The 18775-nt window shown below is 42.7% G+C and overlaps 1 protein-coding gene across 10 annotated transcripts in view; it reads left to right on the top strand.

The window, feature by feature from the left end:
* MRAP2 (melanocortin 2 receptor accessory protein 2) overlaps positions 1-18775 on the top strand; it is an 82422-nt gene that overhangs the window by 40684 nt on the left and 22963 nt on the right. For 6 of the 10 annotated variants that reach the window (XM_069598342.1, XM_069598339.1, XM_069598340.1 and 3 more), the window contains exon 2: positions 15213-15345. The exons of 2 other annotated variants lie outside the window; for them this stretch is intronic. In XM_069598342.1, coding sequence (XP_069454443.1) covers positions 15219-15345 — 127 coding nt within the window. In that variant the 5' untranslated portion in view covers positions 15213-15218. Of the gene's footprint in view, positions 1-15212; positions 15346-17333; positions 17493-18775 lie in introns of those variants that run through there. 2 more of the 10 variants (XM_069598343.1, XM_069598347.1) reach the window with 2 other exon arrangements.

Here is an 18775-nt window from a genome sequence, read left to right as displayed (position 1 = left end):
TATGAAGAAGGCTGAGCACCGAAGAATTGATGCTTTTGAACTGTGGTGTTGGAGAAGACTTTTGAGAGTCCCTTGGACTGCAAGGAGATCCAACCAATCCATTCTGAAGGAGATCAACCCTGGGGTTTCTTTGGAAGGAATGATGCTAAAGCTGAAACTCCAGTACTTTGGCCACCTCATGCGAAGAGTTGATTCATTGGAAAAGACTCTGATGCTGGGAGGGATTGGAGGCAGGAGGAGAAGGGGACGACAGAGGATGAGATGGCTGGATGGCATCATGGACTCGATGGACGTGAGTCTGAGTGAACTCTGGGAGTTGGTGATGGACAGGGAGGCCTGGCGTGCTGCGATTCATGGGGTCACAAAGAGTCGGACACGACTGAGCGACTGAACTGAACTGAGTGTGATAAGGGACCTTGGGAGGCGAAACTTGGAAAAGTTTGGGAAACAGAGCTAGTCTGTTTGCTGGACTAGTCAAAGTGGGAGGACCCCAGCTCGCACAGCATAAATACACTGCCAGCTTCTCCCTGGCATAAGGAGGTATGATTCCTCACAGCCTGGACAAAGTGAGTACTTTTACGTGGTGAGGAAGTGCCGCACAGGCTCTTGAACTGAGCAAAGCTGGATCCTAGAAGGTTGGCTGTGGAGGAAGGACCCACATGGGGAGGGCACCTGGACCATCTTCTATCACCTGGGATTGTCTTTTACTCAGGAACCTCTCAGTTTCTGTCCCCCATCTAGGACTTGGTCAGAAAGTGTTGATTTTTGATATATTTTTCTTATTTAAAACATTTATAATGTTTTTGGGTGAAATATACATAACATAAAATATACAATTTAAAAATTATAGCTCAGTGGCATTAGGCACATTTACAGTGCTGTGCAACCCGTCAACAAGTTTTTCATCTTCCCAAACTGAAATTCCATATTCATTAAATCAACCTGCTTGCCAACCTTTTTGGTACCAGGGACCAGTTTTGTGGAAGACAGTTTGTCCGTGGACCGGGGAGGGAGGGGGATGGTTTCAGGATGATTCAAGTACATTTCATTTATTGTGCACTTTACATCCATTATTATTGCATCGGCTCCACCTCAGACCATCAGTTATTAGATCCTGGACGTTGGGGACCCCTGTATTAATCAGTAGTTCTCCATTCTCCACTTCTCCTTGCATTTGGCAACCAACATTCTTTGTCTGTATGAATTGGAATGCTCTGGATATACCATGGAATGCTCTGGATATACCATGTAAGTGGAATCATGCAATATTGGTTCTCATGTGTCTGGTTTATTTCACTTAGCATGCTGTTTTGAAGGTTTATCCATGTTGTTGCATATGACAGAATTTCCTTCTTTTCTGAAGCTGAATAGTATTCCGCTGTATGTACGTACTCTATTTTGTTTAGTCATTTATCCATCAGTGTACATGTGGACTGCTTCTTTCTTCTGGCGGTTGTGAATAATGCTGCTGCGGTGATGTAAAGCTATCTCTTGGAACCTCTGCTTTCAGTTCTTTGGGGTATATATCCTGAGGTGGAAATGCTGGGTCATAAGGTATTCCATATTTACATTTTTGAGGAACCATTATCCTGTCTTTCATAGACGCTACACTATTTTGTATTCCTACCAGCAACACACAAGGGTTCCAATTTCTCTGCATCCTTGCTAACACTTAGTGTTTTCTGGTTTGGGGACTTTTGTTTGTCTGTTTGTTTGGTAATAGCCATTCAAATGGGTGTGAAGTGGTATCTCATGATGAAGCACAGCTTTTTGATAGCTAATTCTTTGGCTTGTGTGTTAGTCACTCAGTTATGTCCAACTCTTTGGTGGCTCAGAGGTTAAAGCATTTGCCTGGAATGCGGGAGACCTGGGTTCGATCCCTGGGTTGGGAAGATCCCCTGGAGAAGGAAATGGCAACCTACTCCGGTACTCTTGCCTGGAAAATTCCATGGATGGAGGAGCGTGGTAAGCTACAGTCCATTGGGTTGCAAAGAGTCAGACACGACAAAGAGTCAGACAAGACTGAGTGACTTCACTTTCACTTTCACTTTGCGACCCCATGGGCTATAGCCCACCAGGCTCCTTTGTCCATGGGATTCTCCAGGCAAGAATACTGGAGTAGGTTTCCATCCCCTTTTCCAGGGGATCTTCCCAACTCAGGGAAAGAATCTGTCTGCAATGCAGAAGACCCAGATTCAATCCTTGGTTTGGGAAGATCTTCTGGAGAAGGAAATGGCAACCCACTCCAGTACTCTTGCTTGGAGAATCCAATGGACTGAGGAGCCTGGTGGGTTACAGTCCATGGGGTTGCAAAGGGACACGACTGAATGACTAACACTTCACTTCACTTCTTTGGCATGATTCTAGTACTTTTAAATATTTTTATTTATTTAAAATTAGTTTTGTTGGAATACAGTTGATTTACAATGCTGTGTTAATTTCAGGTATACAGCAAAGTGATTCTGTCATACATATATTCATTCGTTTTCAGATTATTTATTCACATAGGTTATTATAGAATATTGAGTGAGTTCCGTGTGCTATACAGTAGATCTTTGTTGGTTATATTTTTTACGTATAGTAACGTGTGTATGTTAATCCCAAACTCCTACTTTATGCCTCCCCCATCCCCTTTCCCCTTTGGTAATCATGTTTGTTTTCTGTAACTGTGAGTTTGTTTTGTAAATAAGTTCATTTATATTGTTTTAAAATTAGATTTCACATGTAAGTGATATCATATATTTGTCTTTCTCTGTCTGACTTCAGTTAGTATGATAATCTCTAGACCCATCCATGTTACTGCAAATGGTATTATTTCATTCTCTTTATGGCTGAGTAATATTCCACTCAGCCGTAAAAAGGAGATCCAACCAGTCCATCCTAAAGGAGATCAGTCCTGGGTCTTCACTGGAAGCACTGATGCTAAAGCTGAAACTCCAGTACTTTGGCTACCTCATGGGAAGAGTTGACTCCTTGGAAAAGACCCTGATGCTGGGAGGGATTGAAGGGAGGAGGGGAAGGGGATAACAGAGGATGAGATGGCTGGATGGCATCACCGACTTGATGGACATGAGTTTGGGTAAACTCTGGGAGCTGGTGATGGACAGGGAGGCCTGGCGTGCTGTGATTCATGGGGTCACAAAGAGTTGGACACAACTGAGCAACTGAACTGAACTGAATATTCCACTGTATATATGTACCATCTTTTCTTTACCCATTCCTCTGTCCCTGGACATTTAGGTTGCTTCCATGTCTTAGCTACTGTAGGTAGTGCTGTTATGAACACTGGGGTGCATGTATCTTTTTGAATTAAGATTTTCTCTGGATGTATGCCTAGGAATGGATTGCTGCATCATATGGAAGTTCTGTTTTGTTTGCTTAAGAAAGCTTCATACTATTCTCTATAGTGGCTGTACCAATTTACATTCCCACCAACAATGTAGAAGGGTTCCCTTTTCTCTATATCCTCTCCAACATTATTGTTTATAGACTTTTTGATGCTGGACAGTCTGCCTTGTGTGAGGTGATCCGCATGTAGTTTTGATTTGCATTTCTCTGATATTTAGTGATATTGAGCATCTTTTTGTGTGCTTTTTGGCCATTGTATGTCTTCTTTGGAGAAGTGTCTATTTAGATCTTCTGCTGTACTTTTTCAGAAGGCTCAGGAATATAGCAAAAAGTAAATAGTAATAGGAACCCCAAAAGGCTAATTATAAGAGAGTGGTCATCCTGGGATATGTCTTCAACATGCCTAGGGGGCTTCCCCGGTGGCTCAGTGGTAAAGAATCTGCCTGTGATGCAGGATACATGGGTTTGATCCCTGGGCCAGGAAGATCCCCTGGAGAAGGGAATGACAACCCGCTCCAGTATTCTTGCCAGGAATATCCCATGGATAGAGGAGCCTGGCAGGCTACAGTCCATACAGTTGCCAAGAGTTGGAAATGACTGAAGCAACTGAGCATGCACAACATGCCTAGAATTTTTTGAAGTCCAGAACAAGAAAAACAAGGTCCAGAAGGAGGCAGGATAACTGGATGACATTTCTTAAGGGAGAACTCCAACCTCTCTACTGCTGAGAGTGGCCTCACTTTGTGGCTGCAACAGGACATTCGTGTTGAGATACAAGACAAACAGCAGAGCATCCTGTCACATGTGTAGTGGGCTAAATTACATTACATGACTCCTTTGCCCTAATTCTGCATTCGCCAGCTAATCTTCTCATCTTGAATTTTGTTTTCCAGACTGCAAAACCTCTGCTTGGGTCTTCTTGACCACTTTGTTCCTTTTTGTAATTCAACAAATGGATGCTCTGGTTATAAATCATTCTCCTTTGCTTGGTCAGTGTGCCCGCCTCACCCCTGGAGGACTGTGAAAACCCAGCTCCCTAAATCTGAAAAGCTGAGGGCAGCCTGCCTGCCACCCCCTCACATATCTCAGAGCCGTGCGTTGTCACTTTCAGGCAATCCTTCCCAGATGGAGGCTTTACAGCTTCTCTCTGGAGTATTTTTCCTTGTGTAGGCCTGACAGTTTTCTCTCTGTCCAGCTGAAGTCTCTGTTAAAATGGGAAAGCTATCTTCTTGGGTTCAGGGTTGAGAAAGAGAGTTGAAAGAAAAATAATTTCATGGCTTTCCCACATCATGAGAAACTGACTTGATAATTATTAATTGCATGTCTGCTATGAGCCAGGTTTTGGGTGGGTTACTGGAAATACAGCAGTGAGCAAGCGGGAGAGGTCCCTGTCCTGATGGAAAAGAGACCAAAGGGAGGAGAGGGCCCCCCGAGGACTGCTTCATGTGGTCCTAGCATGGCCTGTACTGTGGTATATTGCCGAGACTGTTTCCCATCTCAAAAGACCCTTTCCAAGGGACTCAAGGACAGTCATTGTGTTCCCTACCTCATAGTTCATGCAATAAGCATTTGCTGTCCTGACCCAGGGAGTAAAACAGAGCCAGGAAGGGCCAACTTTATTAAGTACTTTTAAGCCTATGTATGGCTATGCAAGTGCCCAGAACATAACTGGAGAAGGTGAGTGTAGGACCCACCCAATATCCTCTTTGAGAGATCAGCTGGTGGAGGAAGGATGCCTACTTGTTAATTCAGCCTTTCTGCATTTCAGGTGTTGAATGAATATCTAGTTGCACAAAATATAAGTTTCCTTTCTGGTTTTGCAGATTGTTCTTCTATTGGAGTTGATTATGATTTTCAGACAGGAAATCTTCAGGCTTGTAAGCACTTTCTGTTCCAAGTTTTGCTCCTCAAAATAAAGTACTGTTGTGCAGTAGAGAATGAGGAAGAGACAGAAGAGGATGCATCCACAATTTCTCTGTCAGCCATCAGTCACTGTGTTTTTGTTGATTTATTTATTGGCTGTGCTGGGTCTTCGTTGCCATGCAGGCTTTCTTTAGTTGTGGCAAATGGGGGCTACTCTTCATTGTGGGGCCAAGGCTTCTCATTGCAGTGGCTTCTCTTGTTTTGGAGCACGGGTAGGCTCATGAGCTTCAGTAGTTGTGGCTTTAGGCTCAGTAGCTGTGGCTTAGTTGCCTGCAGCATGTTGATCTTCCTGGCCTAAGGATCGAACCCATGTCCCCTGCCTTGGCAGGCAGATTCTTATCCATTGTACCACCAGGGAAGTCCTATCACCACATTTTTTGTGAGTAACTGAGTATTTTCTAGGAAATGTCTAGCAAGGTATAAACCTTGATAGTGTAGAAAAATTTGGGAATTGTGTCCATCTGAAAAGGGAGGAAGAACCATGTGTGTGTGTAATATTTCCAGTCTGAACTGAGTAACTAGAGTCTTTGACTTTACAAGTAAGATGTGTGTTCAAGTCAATATAATAGTTAGGAGAAGGACTGAAGTCCAGGAAGCATGGCCTGCTTAATTGAAGGAACTAAAAAGCCACACTCTGTGTAAGAAGCTGCTGACTTAAAATGGATTCACCGAAAAGGAATCTGCAAACATAAGAATTAAAGTGACAAGTGCAGATAGAACACGGTGGTTCATGTTCACATGGAATCTGTAAAAAGGAGTGATGCACTGGGCAAGAAGACCGTGTCAGCATCTGTTAAGCAACATTCTGGGAGCGGACCACAGAGGTTCTGATTTTATAGAGTCAAGTGTCATTCCTTGCTGAGATGTAGTGCCTTTTGGAAATGCTTTAGGACTATCCAGCTGGTTCTGGCCTAACCATGAGCCCAGCTCATAACCCTGAAGACTCTCATTAGATTTCTGTGTCGTTCATCCCACATGGCTGCATGAAGCTGGGTGGATCATCAGTTCTAGTTTGGGTGCCTGGTCGTATCTCTGTGCAGTGAGGGAATGAAGCTTCTAAAGCTGTGATTCTGAATTTCTGACCTTGGGCTCCTCAGGGACCGAAATAGGGCCTGGCCAGATTTGACCTTTGATTTTTTGGATGTCTCAGCTGGAGAGAGAAAGGGTGATGGGTCAAGAAGGAGACTTCTCTGTTGTGAAGGGATAGCTGTTCCTATAAATAGAAGGAAGAACAAGATAAGAATAAGTGACTAATGAGATCGTCGTGGCCCAGGTCAGAATGGAGGCTGCCATCCTGGGTGGCACACCGACTTTTGGAATTTGGGAATTGAAGAGTGGAAAGAATGCCTACAGTTGGGAATTTTTATCTCAAACGCAAATGGGTCATTAGGTCTGCCTCCAAGCAAGCTGACCACCTTGGATCGTCAGGCCTGTGGCACTGGCCCACAACTGCTTGGTATATCTTCCTGGCTGTGCTATCAGGTGTGTGTGTGTGTGTGTGTGTGTGCGTGCGCGTGTGTGCATGCACACACAGGTGGATGCTCGTTTTTTAGGGTTTATAGGCATCTTTTGGATCCCTCCTTTATGTGCTAGTCTTGTGTCTGAATTGGTGGTCACTTGGAAAACTCAACTGCTCATGTCTACCCCTTAACATGGAAATAAAGGTCCAGTTCCAAGGAAACAGCTCCCTTATCACATGCACCCATCATGAGCCACCACAGATGTTGATGAAGAGTTTTTAATTCACTCCATGAGAGCATCCATGTTCATACGTGAAAGTGAAAGTGCTAGTCTCTTAGTCATGCCTGACTCTTTGCAACCCATTGGACTATAACCCACCTGACTTCTCTCTCCATGGGATTTTCCCGGGAAGAATACTGGAGTGGGTAGCCATTCCCTTCTCCAGGGTACCTTCCTGACCCAGGGGTTGAAGCTGGGTCTCCTGTATTGCAGGAAGATTCTTTATTGCCTGAGCCACCGGGGAAGCCCCCATGTTTATATACGTCTTCCCAAGTTCAGGGAGGTGGAGAGAATTATTTGACTTGATTTAAGAAGGCAAGAGGATATCCAGGAGTGGTATGGGAACCTGGGTTGGAGAAGAAAGATCGGATAATTGGAAGAAGACATGAAAGTGTTGGGCATGTGGATGGGAGAAGGGGCAATGTTTAGATAGTTCTGAGAGGTACCTAGGGGCTGCTAATTTCCCTCTCCCACTCCTATAAACTGGCCTAAAGTACCCAGTGCACACCTGGAAAAGGTAAGTTTATTTTTCAGGTGGGGCTTTGAGGTGAGGTTATAATTTTTCATTATTGTTGTTGGCAAGGATGTGTTTAGCTACTCAAAAGAGCAATTAGTCTCTCTGTACAGAACCAATAGGCTTGTTTGGGATATGTTTCCTCTGGAAGAAGTTTATTTTACTGATTCTAATATTATGAAGAAATCTGAAATTAAGAGCCTCTCAGGAGGGAGTGTGTAGGAGCAGCTGCAGGGCAGAGGGCAGCTGCACACTGAGCTCTGTGTTTCCTGTTTGCTGTGCTCTGAAGAGAGCAGCTGTCTGGGTCCAGCACCCCTGTGAACAAGCCTCAGTGCCCCATCTCTCCCTCAGTGTGTGTTAAAGCCCAGACATTCCTCACTGTGGTGACAATACACTCTGGGGCCTGCTTCCAGATGGTGAAGCAGCGCCAGCTTCTGTGTCTGCAAAGCTCAGAAAGGCAACCCTGGGCTTCAGCAGCAGACATTGTGCAACGTCCTGCCTTCTGTTTGTTGTCTGTGCTGTGCGTGTGATGGCCCAGGCTGGCTAATTTGACAGTTGCATGAAAAGCACTGCCTCGGGGACTTTTTCAAGGGTGTGAGGTAGAAGCAGAAGCCAGAGGTTCTGTCCTCCAAAGCTGTCCTGGCGATTCAAGAACCGAGAGGAAATAGCCAGTGAAAACACAGGATGCACTTTTCATCAGAAGGTCTCCAGAAAGATGGCTGCTCTGGGATGGGGATGGTGTGGCTTGCATCCTATTCTGCTTCCCCAGAGAACCTCCTATCTCCAGGCATTTGTCAGGCATCCTGTCTTAAAGGACCACCTTTCCACTCTCAGGATCCTGTCATCTATGACTTGCATCACCCTTTGGTCTCCATCCATCCCCAACTAGTTCATTTAGCTGAATAGGAATAATATAAGGGAGAGAAAAAAGAAGTTTAAAAAACACCTCTCTGTGGTGGGTAAGTGGTTGATGCTTCTTGAAACCAGACTCTTTTACAGATATTTTACTTGCTGGTTCCTGGCTGGTCCTGTGCAGGTGGTACTAATGCTTCTTTCTGAGCTGATAGAGTAGCAGGAAGAGCCGCTGGTCCTGTGGGCCTGGGCAACCACGGATGGGGGACCACTGTCCACAAATGTGGAGAAGAACACCATGGGCAGTGATGCTCAGAGCATGGAAAACACTTGCTCATATTTGTTTTCTTCATCATTTTATGTACTTTTTTCTGTTTTTCTATTTTCTATTTTTATACCAGCTGAAGCCAGGTGCCTTCCTCTGCTTGTTACATTGGCTGTAATGCTAATTTCCCATAAAAATGATATGATCAAACCAGACTTCATCTTATTTGCCTCAAAAAGACAGAGATTATTACCATATTTTTGATTGGATGAAACATCATGAATCCCATACTTCTCGTGATTTTAAACCATCAAAATGAATGCCTTTTTATGTATTTTTTATTATTATAATTTGATTCGTCTAAACCACATAGATCAACTAACCATATGGTGAAGTTGATAGGAATTGGCTGACAGGGAGGTTGTTGTGCAAAGAATAAACCTAGGCATTTCTTTCTCAGACTAGCTTTTCCCTGCATCCTGGCTCTGCACATTTCATGCAACATCACATTTCATCTTTAGAACAACTTCATGATGTTAGTACTGTTATCACTTTTACTCCCCTGTTGGGAAAACTGAAGCTCAGATAATTTTTTTTGCCACAACTCTCGAGGAGGGAGTTGGCAAACTTTTTCTATAAGATATTAGAAAATAAATATTTTAGACTTTGGGGACTCTGCTATCTCTCTCAGAACTACTCAGCTGTTGTACTGCTAGAGAAGACAAAACAAAAACAAAAATGAGGGTAGCTATGTTCCAATAAAATTGTATTTATGGGCTCTGATACTTGAATTTCTTAAAATTCTCTCAGAGCATGAATAATACCATTCTTTTGTTCCTTCCCAATGGTTAAAAATATTAAAACATTCTTGGGAATTCCCTGGTGGTCCAGTGGTTAAGACTCCACACTTCCAGTGCAGGGGGTATGGATTCAATCCCTGGTCAGGAAGCTTAGGTCCCACATGCCACATGATGTGGCCAAAAAATAATTTTAAAAAATAAGATGAATGAAAAACTGAGAAAAAAGAAATAAAAATAAAACTTAAAAATATTAAAACATTATTCACTTGCAGATTATACAAAAAGAGGTGGTAAACTGGATTTGCTTTATCCAGTATACATGCTGAGAGTATGCAGGAAAGGAGATGTGGGTTAGGATGAAGTGGTAGGAGGAATACTCCTGTCAGAGGGAACAGTATGTGTGCAGGTTGTAAGGAGCATGAAATATTTGAAGAACTGCAAGAAATCCAAATGCAGCTTGACATATGGTATGAGGCAAGAAAAGGGGAGATGGCAGGGCTTGAGTCATGACCTTGTAGAATATCTTAAGAATTTTAGGCTTTGTCCTTAGAGCAATACAGAGCCATTTAAGAATATTAAGCAAAGGAGTGACAAGGGCAGTTTGTCTTTTTTAAAAATCATTGGCTAATGTGTGGAGAATGGATTGCAGTGGGTTGGTAATAGTAGAAGCAGAAAAAACAGGAAGCTCAAGAAGCGGGCCAGGTGTATACTGATGGTGTCAGTAACCATAGGCAGAACCACTTCCTGCCAACAACAGGAAGTCGGGACTGTTGGTTTTGCAGAAGAGGAAGATGTGGCTGGCTGAAGTGTCCTGTTTGGCAACATAGTAAATGGAGGGAAAACAACAATGAAAACTCCCATCTTCTGACTTCAGATGCAGTGCCTTTTCCTGTGTGGTGTGAAATTCTTAACATTCTCAAATGGGAATTATGTTCATCCTAATCTACCATTTATCTCTGAACCTCACAACTGAAGAGCTACACTTCTTTCTCACACACAGTTCCTTTCTTCTGGAGAGAGTGCTCATAATTAAGGAGAGTTCCTTTTTGGGTTTGAATTGCTTATTTTCATTTCCTGAGGAAATTTATTTCATTGTCATGGGAAATCACCTCTTGTTCAAATAATAGAAATGCCAGAAAAGGTACAGTAGTAATGGTTTCATGTTATTTCTGTGCCAGTATTAGAAAGCTAACCTAATCCTTACTCAAAGGATTTATCAGTTTTTCTTAAAATTTGTGTAGCTTTCCCAAAGAAGAATTGGTACCTTCTCTTCTACCTTAGGAAGCATCACTACGAACAAAGCTAGTGGAGGTGATGGAATTCTCGTCGAGCAGTTTCAAATCCTGAAAGATGATGCTATGAAAGTGCTGCACTTAATATGCCAACAAATTTGGAAAACTTAACAGTGGCCACAGGACTGGAAAAGGTCAGTTTTCATTCCAGTCCCAAAGAAAGGCAATGCCAAAGAATGCTCAAACCACTGCACAATTGCACTCATCTCACATGCTAGTAAAGTGATGCTTAAAATTCTCGAAGCCAGGCTTCAACAATACGTGAACCATGAACTTCCAGATGTCCAAGCTGGTTTTAGAAAAGGCAGAGGAACCAGAGATCAAATTGCCAACATCTGCTGGATCATCAAAAAAGCAAGAGAGTTCCCCAAAAAACATCTATTTCTTCTTTATTGACTATACCAAAGCTTTTGAGTGTGTGAATCACAATAAACTGTGGAAAATTCTGAAAGAGATGGGAATACCAGACCACCTGACCTGCCTCTTGAGAAATCTGTATGCAGGTCAGGAAGCAACAGTTAGAACTGGACATGAAACAACAGACTGGTTCCAAATACGAAAAGGAGTATGTCAAAGCTGTATATTGTCACCCTGCTTATTTAACTTATATGCAGAGTACATCATGAGAAATGCTGGGCTGGAAGAAGCACAAGCTGGAATCAAGATTGCCGGGAGAAATATCAGTAACCTCAGATATGCAGATGACACCACCCTTATGGCAGAAAGTGAAGAAGAACTAAAGAGCCTCTTGATGAAAGTGAAAGAGGAGAGTGAGAAAGTTGGCTTAAAGCTTAACATTCAGAAAATGAAGATCATGGCATCTGGTCCCATCACTTCATGGCAAACAGATGGGGAAACACTGGAAATAGTAGCTGACTTTATTTTGGGGGGCTCCAAAGTCACTGCAGATGGTGATTGCAGCCATGAAATTAAAAGACACTTACCCCTTGGAAGGAAAGTTATGACCAACCTAGACAGCTTATTAAAAAGCAGAGACATTCATTTGTCAACAAAGGTCCCTCTAGACAAAGCTATGGGTTTTCCAGTGGTCATGTATGGATGTGAGAGTTGGACTATAAAGAAAGCTGAGCACAGAAGAATTGTTGCTTATGAACTGTGATGTTGGAGAAGACTCTTGAGAGTCCCTTGGACTGCAAGGAGATCCAACCAGTCCGTCCTAAAGGAGATCAGTCCTGGGATTTCTTTGGAAGGACTGATACTGAGGCTGAAACTCCAGTACTTTGGCCACTGATGTGAAGAGCTGACTCAGTTGAAAAGACCCTGTTTCTGGGAAAGATTGAGGACAGGAGGAGAAGGGAACAAAAGAGGATGAGATGGTTGGATGGCATCACCGACTCAATGGATATGGGTTTGGGTAAACTCCGGGAGTTGGTGATGGACAGGGAGACCTGGTGTGCTGCAGTTCAGGGGGGTCAGAAAGAGTCAGACACGACTGAGTGACTGAACTGAACTGAACTGAACTTCTACCTTTGGAGTAGTGATTTGTCTGGCTGGGCACTCATAGTCACCCTCTAATTCTGATACTGTCACACATCTCTGGGTCAGAGCACACCCTGTTTTGAATAACAGGATGTGAGGGCTTGGAGTCTGTTTCTGTGGTGTCCAGGATTGGGAATGGGGAAGAAAGAAATAGGGAAAGGTGATGACTTTAGACTATACTACAAAGCTACAGTCATCAAGACAGTATGGTACTGGCACAAAGACAAAAATATATCAATGGAACAAAATAGAAAGCCCAGAGATAAATCTACACACCTATGGGCCCCTTATTTTTAACAAAGGAGGCAAAAATGTACAGTGGAGAAAGGACAATCTCTTTAACAAATGGTGCTGGGAAAACTGGTCAACCACTTGTAAAAGAATGAAACTAGAACACTTTCTAACACCGTACACAAAAATAAACTCAAAATGGATTAAAGATCTAAATGTAAGACCAGAAATTATAAAACTCCCAGAGGAAAATATAGACAAAACACTCTCTGACATAAATCACAGCAGGATCCTCTATGACCCACCTCCTAGAATAATGAAAATAAAAGCAAAAATAAACAAATGGGACCTAATTAAACTTAAAAGCTTTTACACAACAAAGGAAACTATAAGCAAGGTGAAAAGACAGCCTTCAGAGTGGGAGAAAATAATAGCAAATGAAGCAACTGACAAACAATTAATCTCAAAAACATACAAACAGCTCATGCAGCTCAAAAGCAGAAAAATAAACTCAATCAAAAACTGGGCCAAAGAACTAAATAGACATTTCTCCAAAGAAGACATATAGATGGCTAACAAACACATGAAAAAATGCTCAACATCACTTGTTAGCAGAGAAATGCAAATCAAAACCACAATGAGGTATCGTCTCACATTGGTCAGAATGGCTGCTATTCAAAAGTCTACAAACAATAAGTACTGGAGAGGGTGTGGAGAAAAGGGAAACCTCTTGTATCGTTGATGGGAATGCAAACTAGTACAGCCACTATGGAGAACAGTGTGAAGATTCCTTAAAAAACTGAAAATAGAACTGCCATATGACCCAGCAATCCCACTGCTGGGCATATACACTGAGGAAACCAGAATTGAAAGAGATACACATACCCCAATGTTCATCGCGGCACTGTTTATAGTAGCCAGGACATGGAAGCAACCTAGATGTCCATTGGCAGACAAATGGATAAGAAAGTTGTGGTACACATACACAATGGAATATTACTCAGCCATTAAAAAGAATACATTCTAATGAGGTGGATGAAACTGCAGCCTATTTACAGAGCAAAGTAAGTCAAAAAGAAAAACACCAATACAGTATATTCATGCATATATGTGGAATTTAGAAAGATGGTAACAATTACCCTTTATGTGAGACAGCAAAAGAGACACAGATATAAAGAACAGACTTTTGGACTCTGTGGGAGAAGGTGTGGATGGGATGATTTGAGAGAATAGCATTGAAACATGTATATTACCATATGTGAAATAGATCACTAGTCCAAGTTTGATGCATGAAACAGGGCACTCAAAGTGCACTGGGACCACCCAAAGGGATGGGATGGGGAGAGAGGCAGAGGGGGAGTTGAGATGGGAGACACATGTACACCCATGGCTGATTCATGTCAATTTATGGCAAAAACCACCACAATATTGTAAAGTAATTAGCCTTCAATTAAAATAAATAAATTAATTTTTTTTAAAAAGAAAGAAAGGTGAGACTCGTGCTTTGGGGCAGAAGGGTAGTAGAGATTTTGCCTCAGCTTCTCTGGAGGTGGTGCCCCGGGGGCAGCAGTGGGTGGTCCTGAGCTATGGTGGGTGGAAGAAGGGGAGCTTCAGAAAGCTCTTGGGGTGGGGCGATGGTGCTCAGTGGTTATACTGTTCAGCGAATCTTGGTTTGGCTGGTACTTCATTGAAATTCTTCCTTATGTCACTGTTAGTTGTTGCTTAGTGTTCTTCCCCCATCATGGCTTCCCAGGTAGTAAAGAATCTGCCTGCAGTGCAGGAGACACGGGTTTGATCCCTGGGTCAGGATGATCCCCTGGAGAAGGGAGTAGCTACCCACTCCAGTATTCTTGCCTGGGAAATCCCATGGACAGAGGAACCTGGTGGGCTACAGTCCATGGGGTCACAAAGAGTCAGACAGAACTGAGTGCCTGAGCACGCAAACACATTCTTCCCCCATTGTTAGGGGAGGTATCTGGGATCTTGACCTGACATCTCCTTCTAGCCCACAATATATGGTGCCTCACATATCACAGGTGCACAGTGCTGGATACTGGCTCTGTGGACTTGTCATCTTAGATGCCCATGCTGTATAGTGCAACCTCATTTCACAAAGAAGTCAGCATTTTTTTAATCTAAAATTGTAACAGATGAGGCATTGGCATATCCAGAAAATAGGACAGATCTCAGGAGTTAGTGGTGGCCAAGATTGGGGCTTCCATTGAGGATCTTCCCCAGTGATGTGACTTTTGATGTCCCCTTCTCTGCTCCACTCCATTTCATTAGATGTAGGTGGCATGTCTATTTTTCTATGGAAGGTGCTTGATAGAAATCTATTGAGCTACTTATCTCCTGCTACTGATTTTATTTATCCTCTGTAGGCTCTTTATAGGTGGTGATATGTGGTCAGGCTAAAGTTGTGAGTTCAGAGGCTTTTGGTACACTCTCCCTCCTTCTTTCTTTCATCAATTATTGGAACTTGGTTATGTGCTAGGCACTGGGTTAAGTTCTGGGGGAACAACCTCAAAAGAAGATATGGTGTCTGGTTGCAAATATATGCCAGTCTCGTGGAGAGAGAAAAGGAAATAATGACCACTTGGGATGAAGTATGGGCAGCCAGGGAGAAATGTCCCTGACCTGATGGATAGGACCTCCCTTAGGCTTTTGCCTGCTGACCTTCTGAAGATGGTCAAGGAGAGTGTGCGTGAGTTAACAAACTCTACACTTGCCTTTCTCCATTTGTGCAGGTAGAAATGTCTGCCCAGAGGTTAATTGCTAACAGGACATCCCAGCAATCTGCGTCTAATTCTGATTATACATGGGAATATGAGTATTATGAGATTGGACCAGTTTCCTTTGAAGGACTGAAGGCTCACAAATGTAAGTCTTGTGCAATTTCCTACTGTAAGCATATTGTGTGTTTGCCTTAATCTGTGAACCCACCAGTGTTTACTTTCCTTGGACATGCTTATACATACCTTTATCCTCTACCCCCTAAACCCCCTAAATCCCTTCCACATATAGGCTCATTGATCTGGGATGTATAACATGAATGATGAAGAACTTGCAAGATTCCCTTAGTGGAAGATAAGTCAATGTCCCTTTCAAATTGAGACTTAAAAAATTTAATGATTCTAGCTGTCCAAAACTGTGAACATTTAGACCATCAAAAATGTATACACAAATAGAATCTAGGACTATAATTTGAAGAACCTTCCTTTTGTAACACTTGGTTCACAGCATCCCTTCAGCCCTGTTGGGTTTCTGGGACTGTGGAAAGCAGTCTGTGTTTTTTCGTGATAAAGAACCAGAATAGTTTGTGATCGTTACCAACTCTGTTATAGGCATGAATTGTGCTTCATGTTATTGGAGTAATTAATCATCTAGCACAGAGCAAGAAAATATAATTCCATGAAAGGGTACGGTTCACCTCTAGTCATAACTGCCTGCTGACTGGCAAGCATGAAGCAGCTCAGTTTCCTTAAGCAGAGTTGACATGAGCAGAAACTCCTGCCCATTTCCGGGTCCTGTTGTGGTTACCCTGTAAATATCCTAGAGATGTTTGGTTGTTTCAGAATGAATGTCCACAGTACTATAAAAGTGGCAGGTCCTTTACTAACTCAGATGAATGGGACATGTTTAGGAAATACAAGAGTGATTAGAACTGAAGATGAATGTGGCCAAGGAAGTGCTTTCACTCCTTGCATATTCTCTGGCCTCTGCCTCTCTGAGCTGTCTTGGCGTCATGATCTCTCACCTCTACTTGCTGCTCCATTGCAAGGTGGACCTTCTGGTTTCTTCCAGTTTCATTGAGATATAATTGACAAATAAAATTGTCATATATTTATACAATAAATAAAATAATGATACATCGTGCATATTGTGAAAGGATTCTCTCTGTCAACTTAATTAACATTTCTGTCGCCTCAGGTATATGCATTGATTGTTTATTCATTGGTAAGAACATTTAGGTTCTACTCTCTTGCCAACTGTACAAGACAGTATTATCAACTATACTTTCCATGTTATACATCAGGTCCCCAGACCTTATTCATCTTATAGCTGAAAGTTTGTACTCTTTTTACCAACCTCTCCCGATTTCCCCACAGTTCAGCCTCTGGCAACCACTTTCCTATTCTCTGTTTCTTTGAGTTCAACTTCTCTTTCAGAGTCTACATATAAGTGATATCATGCCCTAATTGTCTTTCTCTAACTAGCTTATCTCACTTCATATAGTGCCTTCCAGTTTCACCCTTGTAATAAATGACAATATTTCCTTCTTCTTAAAGGCTGAATAATATTCGAATATCTATCATCTACCACATTTTCTTAATCCATTCATCAGTGAATGGACAGTGAGATTGTTTCCATACCTTGACTATTGTGAATAATGCTGCAATGAACAGGAGAGTAGATACCCTCTTCAAGATAATGCTTTCATTTCCTTTGGATATATTTCCAAAAGTGGAAAAGCTGGATCTTAATGGTAGTTCTGTTTTCTTAAGGGACTTCATACATAGAAGTTATACCAGTTACATTCCTACCAACAATGTACAAGGGTTATCTTTTCTCCACATCCTCACCAACATTTGTTCTCTCTTGTCTTTTTTGATAAAGGACATTCTAACAGGGGTGAGATGATACCTTGTTGAGGTTTTGAGCTGTATTTCCCTAATGATTGGTGATGTTGAGTACCTTTACATGTGCCTGTAACATTTGGATATTGTCTGTGGAAATATGTCTGTTCAGGCCCTTTGCCCATATTTTAATTGGGTTTATTTTGCTATTGAGTTATATGAGTCCCTTGTATACTTTGGATATTAAACTCTCACCAGATATGTGGTTTGCATATGTCTTCTATTCCATAGGTGACCTTTTCCTTTATTGATGGTTTCTGATGGTAAAGCATCTACCTGCAATGCAGGAGACCCGGGTTCAATCCCTGGGTCAGGAAGATCCCCTGGAGAAGGAAATGGCAACCCACTCCAGTACTCTTGCCTGGAAAATACCATGGATGGAGGAGCCTGGTAGGCTACAGTCCATAGGGTTGCAGAGAGTCCGACAGGACTGAGCAACCTCACTTTCACTTTGCTATGCAGAAGCTATTTAGTTTAATGTAGTCCTACTTGTTTATTTTGCTTTTGTTGCCTTTGCTTTGGGTGTTAAATCCAAAAAATCATTACTAAGAGTGATATCAAAGAGCTTACTCCTATATTTATGACCCTTATTTTGAACTCTCACTAAGATCTATTTCTAGAGATTTATCTTGTTCTTTTGTTTGGAACAGATTTCTCTATTTCTTCCTTCTTCTTGACTCTCTGTGTTGGTTTCTGTGCATTAGCTAAAACAGCCACTTCTCCCAGTCTTAAAGGAGTGGCACGTAGGAAATGTTTTGTGAGAAGCCCTGGCCACCAGAGCTAGGAACACAAGGAAACTCAAGCCCTGTATGGGCTGCACATGCCTGCCAGCTGCAGTGCAGCGGGCAGAGTGCTTGCCCAGACCAGCTGTGGCTTGCAGCTGTGACACAGGAGTGGGTGGGGGTCCCAGGGGGCACCCCTACTGACACTAGCAGGTTAGAGGGAGAGTTCCAAGATGGCATGCACCAACCCTGGAATTAGCAAGGTAGAATGAGATCGTAAAAATGGCATCTGCCAATGTGTCCATCACTGGAAAGAGTCCCAGCAAATTTGTGCCTCTCCAGCAGAAGCTTTAAGATTAGTCGGTGGGTCTCCTTTCTGAATAGTCCAGGTGATTTTCAAATTGGTGTTTTGTACTGAGTCCCAGGGTGAGGGAGTCTGTGCATGAGCCCTTTAAACATATTCTCCATTCCCTGCAGAGCTCTGTTTTTCCTGAAAGTAATACTCATTGGTTTTTTAAAGTCAACCATTTCCTAGGCAGGATGGACGATTTGGGATGATTCTGATGGAACTCAGACCCCTCTCACTTTAGAGAAGAGTTCTGTATTTTTGAGATCTCTCCCAGTTGTGGATTGCTGCACCTAGGATGGAGTTTTTGTCTGTTTTTTTTTTTTTTTTTGGTGAGACTGTGTTTCTGACTCTGCTAACTGTCTCAGTGCTGTCTCTTTATCCTTTGTTGTAGAGGCTCTGCTTGTTCAGTTTTCAGGTCTTTTCTGAGGAAAGTATCCCTGTGTAGTTGTAGCTGTGTGTCCGCAGGAGAAGGTGAATTTGGGACCTTCCTACACCGCCATCTTGAACTGCCTCCAGTGGGGCTGCAGATGTGTGGTCCAGACCCTGCCTCAGGGAGGATGAGAACTGGAGCTTACCTCTGATTGCACGTTGCTCTGCTGGGG

The sequence above is a fragment of the Ovis canadensis genome, chromosome 8 (genome assembly GCF_042477335.2).
Source record: "Ovis canadensis isolate MfBH-ARS-UI-01 breed Bighorn chromosome 8, ARS-UI_OviCan_v2, whole genome shotgun sequence".
NCBI lineage: Eukaryota > Metazoa > Chordata > Mammalia > Artiodactyla > Bovidae > Ovis > Ovis canadensis.
The sequence above is the reverse complement of the archived record's forward strand: the minus strand, read 5'-3'. Positions and strand labels throughout refer to the sequence as shown.